Genomic DNA, 13,153 nt, shown 5'->3' with positions numbered 1-13,153 from the left:
AGCCAGCAAGGCTCCAGATGTTAAAACATCAGAATAGAGAAACTAGGAATGGGTGGTTATTCCAGATGGGAATGCGTGGAGGGAGCAGGAGAGGGAGGGAACGAATGCTGATCCATGAGCCTCCTGTCTCTGTTTGGGAAGGACGACGTTTCTGCGCGTTGGAGATGGGGAAGCTGAACCTCGGGGCTTCTGTTGGGTTCCCTCGTAAGGGGTGAGGCCAGGATGGCTGCTCAGGGCTGCCTTTCCCTCCTACCCTGCCCAGTGAAAGCTGGAAATTGGAGCTCAAGGGTCTTTAAGCTCCAGGGAAGGTCTGGGGCTAGGGATACACGCAGAAAAAGATCTGGGGGGCGGGGTCCTCTACTGAGCATCAGTGAGTTCACGTGGGTGCAGAGCTCGTGTCTGATTCGGTGTACTCGCGTGAGCCGTTGCTGACCGTTGGCCTGCTAGAGCTGCTGAAACAAAGCACCACAGACTGGACGGTTTAGAAAACGGAATTTTATTTCCTCACAGTCCACGGAGGCTGGATGTCTGAGATCAGGGGGACCTCAGGGTTGGTTTCTCTTGATGCTTCTTTCCTTGGCTTGTGCGCGGCCATCTTCTCCCTGTGTCCTCACATGGTCTCCCCTCTGTGCGTGTCTGTGTCCTCATCTTCTCTTATGAGGACACCAGTTGGATTGGATCAGAGCCCACCCTAAGGACCTCATTTTAACTTTACCTCTGTAAAGACCTTGTCTCCAAATACAGTACCTTCTGAGGTTCAGGGGTTAGAACTTCAACGTATGAATTGGTGGGGAGGGGAGCACAATTCAGCCCATGACAGGTGCAGAGGAAAGCAGGAAGCATTTTGACTTTTTACAAGGCCTTCGTGCATTTGTCTGTGAATCATTTACTGAGTAACAAACCATCCCAAACCTAGTGGCTTAAAACAACAACCAGTTATCAGCTTGTAGTTTGGTGGGTCCAACACCTGGGCTGTGCTCGGCTGGGCAGTTCTGGTCTCGCTCACACGGTGGCGGCCCACCTGCCGATCAGCTGGCACCAGGTGGTCTTGGATGGGCTCACTCACATGTCTGGTGACTGGCAGGCTGGGTGGTCCCCCAACCCCTCGGCACTTTGCAGAGACAACAGCCTCAGACGGGAAGTAGCATCATCCAGTAGTGGGGCTCTGAAATCAGACAGAAAGGGTGAGGATGCAGGCTCAGCTCACCACTCACCAGCCAGGACCCTGGACCAGTTGCGGCTCCTTCCTGTCCCCTCCATGACAACACAGACCCATGCCTGTCCTGTTCTTGACTTTGTGCCCAGTGCCCAGCATGGGTCCTGGATCGCAGAAGTCACATAATGAGATTTGTCAGGGGTGGGGGGCTGAGTGGGAGGTGGCCGGGGACCCCTCCTGAGGGACCCGCGGAGGATGCTGTGTAGATAACTGAGGAGTAGTGTTTCCCTGCTCTGTGTACGTGCCGGACGAGTGGGAGGTGCCTCGGGAGAAGATCACCCTCCTGCGGGAGCTGGGGCAGGGCTCCTTCGGCATGGTGTATGAAGGCAACGCCAGGGACATCGTCAAGGGCGAGGCGGAGACCCGCGTGGCGGTGAAGACAGTCAACGAGTCTGCCAGTCTGCGAGAGAGGATCGAGTTTCTCAACGAGGCCTCAGTCATGAAGGGCTTCACCTGCCATCACGTGGTGAGTCCTGCGTTGGCCCCGGGAGCAGACAAAGGCTTCTTTTCACGTCCCGCCTCCTCTGTCCTGTGCGGAGCATGAGGACGGTGGGTGTGGACTTCCTGCCCATCCCCACCCTGCTAAGCATCCTAAAGGTGCGGGGGAGGGTCCCTTCCTGCTTCCTTCTCCAATCCCATCCTCTCCCACCTTGCCTGGAGCCAGACTGGCTGTCCTATTGCTTTCCAGAATCTTCTTTTTCTTCCCTCTTCCTGCCTTCTTTGTAATCCTTAAACACATGATGGTCCACCGTGTCCCTGTCCCCACTCAAGACAGCACAGACTCTTCCTGCTCTTCTGCTCCCACACTGGTCTTTTAGTTTCTCTGAGCCTCGTGTCCCCATGCATATTAATGAAGCACCTGCTCTGTGCTAGGCCCCATTCTCATCTCTGTGGTGCAGCAGATTCCTGCCCTCGGGGAGCTTCCAATGCACTGGGTGGAGACAGACTCTAAACCCACTGGGTTAATTATGTAGATCATTATGAGATGATGCTATAGCAAAATGGAAAAGGGGAGCAGACTGAAGGGACTGGGAACTCAGGAGTGGGGAGGGTGTCTTTGAGCAAAGACTTAAAGATATAAGGACTGAGCTGTGTGGGCATGTGAGGGAACAGAGTCAGGCAGAGGGAACAGCTGAGGCAAAGGCCTGGAGACGAGGATGTGCCTTGTGTGCTCAGAGATATCTAAGGATTGGCCTTGGTGTGTTGCTGCATGTGGGCAGGTCTGTCTGCTCTCCCACCTCCAGATTGTGAGTCCTCAGTTCTTCCTCCTTCCCCTGCCTTCCTGCCCAGCAAGGCATTGACTCCAGCGTTTGAGCCAGACAGACAAGGGCTTATCATACTCCACAGAGGAGTAGGATGCTCTCTGTGGTGTAGACACCAGATAGGGAGACCTCAGTGAGTTGATATCTTCCCACAAACCCTCACCCAAGAACCCCCTTGCTTGCTCTACAGGTCCGCCTCCTGGGGGTGGTATCGAAAGGCCAGCCAACGCTGGTGGTGATGGAGTTGATGGCTCATGGAGACCTGAAGAGCTACCTCCGTTCCCTGCGGCCGGAGGCTGAGGTGAGCTGCCTCTAGGTACCCGGCAGGGGACCCGCTCTTGGCCGCGGGCACCGGTGTCGCTGAACACGACCCCATGTTTCGACTTTAGAATAACCCTGGCCGCCCTCCCCCTACCCTGCAAGAGATGGTTCAGATGGCGGCGGAGATCGCCGACGGGATGGCGTACCTGAACGCCAAGAAGTTTGTGCACCGGGACCTGGCAGCTCGAAACTGCATGGTCGCCCACGATTTTACCGTCAAAATCGGAGGTTCGTCTGGCTTTCTGCTTTGAAATGGACAGCCCAGGTCAAGTTTGATTTCAGAAAGAGTTGTCTGTCATGAGTCGTTAAATCTTTGCCAGTAGCGTAAAGGGGCAGGATTTTGGGTGGAGGCCTGATCCTCACATTGTAATTGAATTGCATTTGCTCATTACCTCACCCATTCAATCACCTCTTTAAGTAATATTTGTGAACACTGTGTGTGCAAGCCACTGCAGTTGGTGCCACAGGTACAAGGAGGAACAAGTGGCCACGATTTTCTGCCCTTGTGCAGCCTTTAATCTGTATCATCTAGCACAGTAGCCACTAGACACTGGCCACATGTGGCCATTTACATTTAAATTAATTTCAATTAAGTAAAATAAAAGAAAATATTCAGGCCACATTTCAGGTGTTCAACAGCCACCTTGAGCAATATCGGACAGTCTGGATATAAGCCACGTTCATTATCACAGAAAGTTCTACTGGACAGAGTTGTTTTAGATGAACAGTAAAATAGTTAACACTTATAGAAACAAGATAATGAAGACGGGGAAAAGAGCGTTGAAGAAAGTAAAGAGTTCTATGGTAGAGAGGAGAGGCCTCTCTCTGTAAGGAGGCAACAGTTCAGCCAAGACTCGCAGGATTAGGAGTTGACCTGAGTGACAGCATCCCAGGGGGAGTTACAGCACATGCAAAGGTCCTGGGGCTGGAAGGATGGCTGATGTGGTGTGGATAAAATGACTGTAGAGGGGAGCAGAGCAGCGTGAGTTGTGAGATTAGGGAGAGAGACAGGAGCCAGACTCGGAAAGGCCTGGCAAATCATGGTAAGTCATCCAGACATTATCCTACACAGCCGGGGGAAACAGGAAGTGGCGTGATTCTATTTATGATCCAGAAAGACCTTATCCTACATTAGCAATGGGAAGCAGGAAATGACATGATCCTATTTATGTAGCTTCTCTTGGGCAGTGGGCTGGCAGAGTCAGCATGGAGGGAGGGTCCTGCAGGTGAGAGGTGGCAGTGGGCCTTTGTGGGGCTAGGAAGATGGAGAGGAATAGACAGGTTAGAGAGGGATGTGGAGGGAGAGTGGGCAGGACTTGCCACTGTCTTGGATGTAGGGTGCAAAGGAAGGGGGTGGCCGAAGGAGGACCCAATCCTGGGAGCCTGGATGGCTGGGTGGTTGGCAGGGCCCTATCCAATGGAGAATAATAGGTTGGCCGCAGAGAGTCAAAAGTTCCGTTTGAGATGCCTGTGAGGTCATGGGTGGGAAGGAGAATGGGATTCTCAAGCTGCAGGTTGGAACATCACATCTTTGCCACTTGGTGGTTCCTTTTCCTTCCCTTTAAATGGTGGCCCACCCTCCCCCTCCACATCTCCATGAGTACCCTCAGAATCCGTTCTCACTGGCTTTGGCAGCCCCCGAGGTGAGCACACGCCTGGGGCAGGGGACGCCAGCTGAGGGCTCTGCGAGGGGTGGGGCAGGAAAGACGGAGGACACCTGGGCCACAGGCTGAAGGTTAAGAGCATGTGAACTGTTCGTTGTCAGACTTTGGAATGACCAGAGACATCTACGAAACGGATTACTACCGGAAAGGAGGCAAGGGGCTGCTCCCCGTGAGGTGGATGGCTCCTGAATCCCTGAAGGACGGGGTCTTTACTACTTCTTCTGACATGTGGTGAGTTGTGTGTGGGCTAGCGGGCAGGACACTGGGCTTGAATTCCACGTTGCTGTACTAGCAAGAAGGGGCAGTCGAAACCTGCCTTCCCCTGGCCTCTCCATCAAGAAAATGAAGGGGATGTCATGTCTGAGGACCCTGGCACAGCTACTGTTACATTCCTATTGAGCCTAATCTTACAGGCATTTCTGAACTGTATCATGAATTGGTTAATGAACTGGCCAATCAGGTTCTAGTAAACCAAGAAGGTGTGTATGTGTTTTAATGACTTCTTTGTTACTAGTCTCAACTGTCGTTGGCAGGTCCTTTGGCGTGGTCCTTTGGGAAATCACCAGCTTGGCAGAACAGCCTTACCAAGGCCTGTCTAATGAGCAGGTGTTGAAATTTGTCATGGATGGAGGGTATCTGGATCAACCCGACAATTGTCCCGAGAGAGTGTAAGTGTAGAAAGAGTGTGCGGTGTGTACGGTGTTCATTAAAAAGGCATTGCCGTTTGCATGAATGCTGGTGTTTGCGTATCATGTCTCTATGTGGGCTTGTGTTTGTGTATTATATTTTTACATGCATGCTTGTGTTTGCACATTGTATCTTTGCGTGCACACTCGTGCTTGCATATTATGTCTATATGCATGCTTGAGTTTGCATATTATATCTTTACATACATGCTTGTGTTTGCTCATTTTATCTTTGCATGCACACGTGTTTGCATATCATGTCTACACACGTGCTTGTGTTTTCATATTATATTTTTACATTCTTGCTTATGTTTGCACATTGTATCTTTGCGTGCACACTCGTGCTTGCATATTATGTCTATATGCATTCTTGAGTTTGCATATTATATCTTTACATACATGCTTGTGTTTGCTCATTTTGTCTTTGCATGCACACGTGTTTGCATATCATGTCTACACACGTGCTTGTGTTTGCATATCCTATCTTTACATGCATGCTTTATTGCATATCACATCTTTGAAAGGTTGCACGAGAAACCCTGCAGCAGTGGTTACCTTGGGAGAAGGGAACTGGGGAGCTGAGGTGGGAGAGTCAGGTTGAACTGTCTATTCTTTATACATTTCACATTTTGTCCGGAAACGAATACAATGTTATATGTCAAATTATATCTCAGTGAAAGTGGAAAAAATCACTAAGCATGAACACTATAAAAAATTTTGTCAGAGATACGTATTACCTATGCCCTCCCAATATTTGTTTTAAATTTTTGTTATAGGAGCAAATAGACAACACATACACATGCATGCTATTAAACACGTGCAAAATTGTCCAGCCTCATAGTAGTCCAATAAATATAAAGCAAAATAAAGGAAAGTACTGTTTTCCTAAATTAGCAGTAAAAGAAAGGAAGGAGGGAGGGAGGAAGAAAGAGAAAGGAAGAAAGAAAGGAGGAAAAGAGAGTTTTAATACTCAGTGCTAGCAATGGTACAGCTAGATAACCACTCTTGTCACCCTGTTGTAATAGCTACTCAGAGCAATGTTATTTAAAGTCTCAAAAAAAAATTGAAATGATCTAAACATCCAACAATATGAGCATTGCCAAGTAAATTGATAAATTAATATGATGTAGCAATTGAAATGTCAAAGGATGCTCATAAAAATATTTTGTAACTCAGTGGATAAGCTTATGTTAAAATATTAAGTGTGGAAAGTGTGTATATATTACATTTCCAAATGTATCCAGATAGAAAAGACGAGATTACATCTGAAAGAGAGTTGTGTGCAAGCTGTATTTTCTCTATATTTTTGGGTGTTTTCTAACTTTCTACAATGGGCATTTATTACATATAAAGTCCTTTATCAGTGTTTCTTAAGAGAAAAGTTTTCCCTCCTGAAAAATCCATGGGGAGAGGCCATTTTGATCCTTCATCCTCAAAAGAATAAGGCATTTAGGAAACCTGGTTTGAAGAGACCTCACAGGAAAAAAAGTAGGAAGCAGAGTTATTTAGGAACTCGGAGGCAAGTCTTTCTAAACATTGCTCCATGCAGGTCCTTTCCTAGCCATGCCAATTAGCAGCCAGCGGTGGTTCCAGGACCAGGGTAATTACATAGGCTCTAGGACAGGGGTCCACAAACTTTTTCCATAAAGGGCCATATTGTACAGTCATGTGTCACTTAATGACAGGGATGCGTTCTGAGAAATGCATCACTAGGCGATTTCGTCATTGTGCGAATGTCATAGAGTGTACTTACAGAAACCTAGATGGCATAGCCTTCTACACACCTAGGCTGCATGGTACTAATCTTATGGGACCACCGTCACATATGTGGTCCATCGTTGACCGAAATGTTATACGGCCCATGACTGTAAGTATTTTCAGCTTCGTGGGCCATGTGGCTCTCTGTCACAGCTCCTCAACTCTGCCGTGTAGCTCAAAGGCAGCCACGGACAACACGTAAATGAATGGGTGCGACTGTGTGCCAATAAAACTTTATTTACAAAAACACTCAGGGGGCCGTATTTGCTCCACAGGCTGAAGTTTGCCAACTGTTGCAAAGTTACGATGGGGAAGGGAAGAGGTAAAATGGAAATCCCAAGCCCTCAGCAAGCGTCTTGTGTGCTCTTGGCTGAGTAAAGTCATAACCCCCTCCTGGGACCCCCGAGAGAGTCAGGGCTGGTTCTGCAGGATGGCCACACAGAGCTGGCCCTCTAGGGCCGCTCCACACAGCTGCAGTCATCAGGTGCAGGGATCTAGAGAATGATGAACGGTGGTCTTCAGCATGTGGTTAGCATCAGGAGAAACGCTTCTTGATCTGGCTTTGAGATGAGGCCACCCCTTTGGTTCTCTTTTTAAAACCATCTTTCAGCACCCATAGACTTGCTGCTTTTACTTGACTGCTGCCTGCACACATAGTTGCCGTCTCATGTGATCGCTTGGCACCTGCAGGTGTGAGCTTACAGGGGAGGCATTGGGTGGGCGCTGCCCGGCTGGACCCTTGGGACTCACCCCCGACCTGTCCCTCTGCCCCACAGCACCGACCTGATGCGTATGTGCTGGCAGTTCAACCCCAAGATGCGGCCGACCTTCCTGGAGATTGTCGACCTGCTCAAGGATGACCTGCACCCCAGCTTTCCAGAAGTTTCCTTCTTCCACAGCGAGGAGAACAAGGCCCCCGAGAGCGAGGAGCTGGAGATGGAGTTTGAGGACATGGAGAACGTCCCCCTGGATCGGTCCTCACATTCCCAGAGGGAGGAGGCCGGGGGCCGGGATGCAGGGTCCTCGCTGGGTCTAAAGCGGAACTATGAGGAACACATCCCGTACACTCACATGAACGGGGGCAAGAAAAATGGGCGGATTCTGACTCTGCCGAGGTCAAATCCTTCCTAACAACGGCGCCTGTTCTGGAGAGCGTTCCCCGTCTTCACTTTCCTCTGGTTTGAAGGCCTCCAAAAACCTCAGGATTCGCACACGAATCTGCCACAGTGTCAAGTGGAGCTCAGAGATCACGACTTTCCATTTCTGCTCATCTTATGACTTAAAACACATTTGTTTGATTGCCAATTGACTAGTCGTTGGAGAATTTAACTGTGAACATAGAGGGGAAGGGGTTTTGGTGGCTGCTGTCCTTTCGGGCAACTGCTGTTTCAAGCCAGGATGTTATTATTTTTTTTTTTCCTAGTAGGTTGAAAGAAAGCACCTGTTTTTACAAAGATTTTTTTTTTTTTTTTTGCTGGTGTCTGAGCTACAGTATAAAACATAAAACTTGTTTGTGGAACAAAAGTTTGCAAGAAAGAAAGAAAAAAAGCTGTTCCAGTAGAATTCCAAGCTTCACGGAGTGGGCATCAGGAAGGTTTTCTCATCCAGGCTGAAGGATTGTTTTTCTTTTCCTTCACAAAATCAGTTCCTCAAATTGACCAATAGCTGCTGCTTTTGTACTTTTGATAAGGATCTGCAGTCCCGGTGTGTGGCTCACAAGTGTGCGCGTGCGAGTGTGTGTCCAGGGTAGACGCGGCTGGTGTGTACGTGTGCAGAGCATTCATGCCGAGTTGACGCTTTGGGGATCGGCTCATGAAGGTCCCGCTCTTCTCGAGTGTGTGAGCTCCTGATCCCACCCCCGCCTCCTTCCTTCTTATTTACTGGGAGACTGTGCCCTCGACCGATTCTTCTTGTGTCCCAAATCTAGCCTCAGGAGTCTTCTCTTCCTTAACTTTGGTGACAAATGTTTGTCCGGGAGCCAAGGGAGTAGTTTGGAGTGATAATGGATCTTTTCAAGACCAAACAAAGCCAGGACATAAAAATGAAAAAAAAAAAAAAAAAAAAAAAAAGAAGAAGAACTGAAATGATGAAGAGTTTTGAGAATATATTTGTAACATATTTAATTTTTTAAAAATCTCCAGCATCAGCCTCATAAGTTATTGACTGTTTCCCGGGGTGGGGGGAGGGCTTATGGGTTAGTTTGCTTGTGCGTGGTGGCGGTGAGGGGGCGCGATGTGGGGAGCAAGGCACCAGTGACCAATTTGTTTGGTCTGAAAGGCATCCATTTTTTGCTGGGAATAAAGCCACATTAGCTGCTAACCCTTTTGGACGTCGTGAGGCCACGCTGAGGGTGTGGGCGACTGGGTTTGCTGGATAGTTTGGTTTCTGCTGGGGTAAGCTGGCAGCCACCTGGAGGGGAGCCCTGCCTTCAAACACACTTGTGGCTCTCTGATCTTCTGGTTCCCTGTGTGTACCTCGCATGCTTCCTCAACTGGGTGTGCACGTCCTACAGTAATTGTGCAAACACAACAAAAGTCAGACCCTAAAGTGTGACCGCACCGAAGGACTTTGAGAACACTAAGCAATATGAAGTGAGATGCACCTGTCGGTCCCCTCCGCCCTCAGGGCATCCGACTGTCCTCAGAACTGACCTCGCAGAAGCTGCTCCGCGCCCGGTGGCCTCAGCTGGGCCAGTTGTGGGGCCTGAGCAGAACTCTCAGGTGCTTATGGTGTTGCCATCCCTAAGAGAGTCGAGTCTGGAGGAGAAACCGCTAAAGGCCATCACACTACGGAGAACTTCCGAACGGGCATGAGTCCACAGTTTCTTCCCTTTGAGGAAACAGCCACAGCTGCTCAAATAAAGAACACGGTGAACTCAGCACTTTGGTTCATCAAAATCATCACCCACGGGTTATCTCTGAGTGCATTTTCTCAAAAGTTTTTGATTGCTTCCTTCTCCTCTTCTTGTCTTAAGAGTTGTGGGCTTCAGGATGGGACAGAGATGCAACCGTGACCCCCCAAGCCTTCTCAATTTTTGATTAAGAACCCAGGTAGACACAAATCCCAATGGCCTATTGCTATCTTATTTATATGATTTGGGAAATTACAGCATGTAAAATATTTCTGGGGAGCCTCAGTAATAGGGTACAAGGAGCGAGAGTAAAGCAATTATTTTCGCCAAATTTATTTTGTACATAAAAGAGGGTCTGTACGTAAATTAAGAAACACGTAGTACTAGGTATTTTGTTCTTTTCGTAGGAAATTTGTAGTGGCCATATACCACACTAGCAGCAATTTTCACATTTTTTCTAATTCAGAAAGGTTTTCTTATATTAGGGGGAAAATTATTTATTTTAATATATAAAAAATCACTGTAAAAATCACTTTCGTAAAAAACAGAGCGCATGTAAATTTTTATCAAAGAAAAATAAGCAGGAGGATGTGGGATAATGATTTTTTTTTTTCCAGCACAGCCTACCTCAGTGTATCGTTAGGATTTGGTTCAATAACGGACATCTTCGAGACTTCAGAATTCTGCCTGGATCCGATCTGAATCAGGGAAAAATCCATATCAGCTGATTCTGAATGCCAGGGACCAGTAAGAATTTTGAGGGAGGGAGTTGGGATAAAATATGGCCTTCGTGTGAGCATAGATCCTTTTTCTGGCTGATAATATGCTTCTCTGCATTTAATCTTCCTTTTTTTTTTTTTTTTTTTTTTTTGATCCTCCATCCGTTGGCACCATGCTCCCCAAACATGAACCGAGTTCCAGGCCATCATGATGTATCGGAGGTGAGGGCATTCAGACCTGAGTTACTCTCCTTCGGTGGGAGTGGATTTATCATTGCCTGCTGGGGCAAAGACAGGCTTTGGGGCAGAGCCAGCATCCCCACCGTCCTTCCCGCCTCCCCCCCCCCCCCCTCACCGAAGTGAGCACCAAGGTGCCCTGGGCTCTCCATGGTTTATTCTCACCCCTTTCAGACTCAGATGCTTTTTTAGGGGGTGGAACAAACCACACTCATGGGAACCTCACACACGAACACCCCATGCAGTGTCTTCTTTTATTCTTCAAGTGGGAGGAGCGTATGTTGAGAAATCTCAGTCCCCAAATCCACCACTGTACTGGATGCATTTTTTTAGCAACAAAACCTTAGACCCCAGTGTTGCGGTTTAGTTGACTTTAAGCTAATACTGGTTGACCTTGTGGGGCTTTGAGAACCTGTGTGTAAGTCTGGGCAGGGCCAACAAGGCTATTGTCATATTCGGCAAGCCTTTGTCATACTTTCACCACGGCTCCTGCAGGATCTCCTTTCTCCGCTTGCCCTGGAGACGTACCTAGAGTACCGGACCCGCCCTGTGTAAATGGGATTTCACTGATTTCATTTAGCTGTCTCTGCTGCTGCTGTGAAAAGGGCAAGTGGCCGTTGGGTTATGAGCCTCGTTTTGCAACAGATAATGTTTCCTGTGCAACAACAGAACTTTGGTCTGAGGAAATCATGGTTGTCCTGGGGGATTGTAATGATGGGTTACAAAAAAAAGCAACAAAGCCAGCTTAGGTTGATGCTTTTTGTTGTTTGTTTTTGAAGATGTCTCACTATTATTAAAACCCTTTTTCATTAATGCGGCAAAATCCGCATAGTAGCTTCTTCTTCTGGGAGGAGAATACCAAACGTGTTACTTTTTCCCTGGACCAGTGATGTCAAACACACGTCTGGAAATGTTTGTATTCTGAGAGCTGTCCTGGGTGCTTTTCTGTCATTTTAAGCTAGTAGAAAGAGAGACATGCTGCTGGTTCTCTGGATAGGCATTGAGCACAACTGAGAGAAAATGTGGGAATTGATGCAAGGGTCTGCACATACAATCCATGACCACTGGAGCCTGCCGCCAACTGATGGACAGATCTTCCACTGTCTCCCACCAGAGCAGATGGTCCTCCATAAGTGTGCTTGTTGGGTTGGGAGGCGTTTATTTGTAGCTGTCCTAGCATTGCTCAGTGGCCAGAAATGCCATCAGAACATGGCCCATGCTAGCCATCTGAGTGATTGGATGTGCTGTAGTCCCACCGACAATCATTTTTCTACTTTGTGGTGGGTGGAAGTTGGGGTTAAATGCCTTTTGGATGCCTCTTGGTGAGTCCTTGACACCTCAGGCTGTTCAGAAATTATGGTTTGGTTGGGGGTGGGGAATGGGGAAATGCTGATCTTATATAAACGGTACTTGTAGAATGGTGCCCCTTCAGAAAACCTTCTGGAATGTTCTTCAGAATATTGCTTTACACCAGAGGTAAGGTTGGGGATGGAAAGAGCAGAGGAGCGTTTGTTCTCTCAAAACACACGAAAGAATGTGCTGGACTTTCGGGGGCTGCCGGTGAAGGCGAGTGTTTCCTTAGGGTTCTCCCAGAAACAGAGGGAAACAATGACTTTTTGAGTTCGCTGTCACCTTCTGATGCCAGTCAAGGTCCGGAACCAGCCTCCAGCTGAATTTTTATTTGGGTATGGGCCCTACAAACCAGCTTGTGAATCGGAGGCTCTTGGTCCCATTTGAGAAGGAAGGAATAGTACCCCCCACCCCCAATACATGTGCGTCCACGTTCATATTCAGGAATGGCTTGCTTAGACTTCTGACTTTCTGTGCCTGGGTGGGCTCAGCCCCTCGTGTCAGCAGCAGACACCTCCCGTCCGCCGTCAGCCGTGCAGGATCAAAAGTGCCTCGGCTTTTGCGGAAAACAACTCGGAAACACAAAACCCACTGAAAGCTCAATTATTATTTTTTCAATGTTTTCCTACAAGAGCCAAGTAGCGCCATGTACAGAATATGCCTTTTTGTTTGTTTGTTTGGAATATCAAAATTGCTCTGCATGTAAAATATGGGATAATTACCTGTTTATATTGAAATTCTGAATAAATTATCTGAGAATACTCTTGTTTTTGTGTGGTGTCCAAGCAAAGGCCCATGAACTGTGTAGGGTTGTGGCTATGGGGTGGGCTGTGTTAACGGAAACCTCTTGGAAAGTTGTGGGTACCTGTTTTGAGAGGGGACAAACCCCTAGGTTTCTTCAAAACAACGAAGCAGGAGATTATATATTGTTACCAGCAGGGCCAACAATCCGCTGGCATATACCTGTACAACCGAACTAGCTGTTTAAATATCGAACTATTTCTATACTAGTTGGTAACTAATTGCTGCCTCAAGGAACCAGACCTCCCCATGATCCAAACACTAAAGATTTTACTCTGGGATCTCCAG

The 13,153-nt window shown here is 48.0% G+C and overlaps 1 protein-coding gene across 4 annotated transcripts in view; it reads left to right on the top strand.

The window, feature by feature from the left end:
- INSR (insulin receptor) overlaps positions 1–8,985 on the top strand; it is a 124,882-nt gene extending 115,897 nt beyond the window's left edge. For all 4 annotated transcript variants that reach the window (XM_023644611.2, XM_023644612.2, XM_023644610.2 and 1 more), the window contains 6 exons: positions 1,438–1,682; positions 2,669–2,779; positions 2,868–3,027; positions 4,565–4,694; positions 4,997–5,131; positions 7,684–8,985. In XM_023644611.2, coding sequence (XP_023500379.1) covers positions 1,438–1,682; positions 2,669–2,779; positions 2,868–3,027; positions 4,565–4,694; positions 4,997–5,131; positions 7,684–8,038 — 1,136 coding nt within the window. In that variant the 3' untranslated portion in view covers positions 8,039–8,985. The remainder of the gene's footprint in view (positions 1–1,437; positions 1,683–2,668; positions 2,780–2,867; positions 3,028–4,564; positions 4,695–4,996; positions 5,132–7,683) is intronic.
- The last annotated feature ends 4,168 nt before the right edge of the window (positions 8,986–13,153 follow it).

This window comes from Equus caballus, chromosome 7 (assembly GCF_041296265.1).
Source record: "Equus caballus isolate H_3958 breed thoroughbred chromosome 7, TB-T2T, whole genome shotgun sequence".
Classification (NCBI taxonomy): Eukaryota; Metazoa; Chordata; class Mammalia; order Perissodactyla; family Equidae; genus Equus; species Equus caballus.
This window is presented reverse-complemented; position numbering and strand designations above follow the sequence as displayed.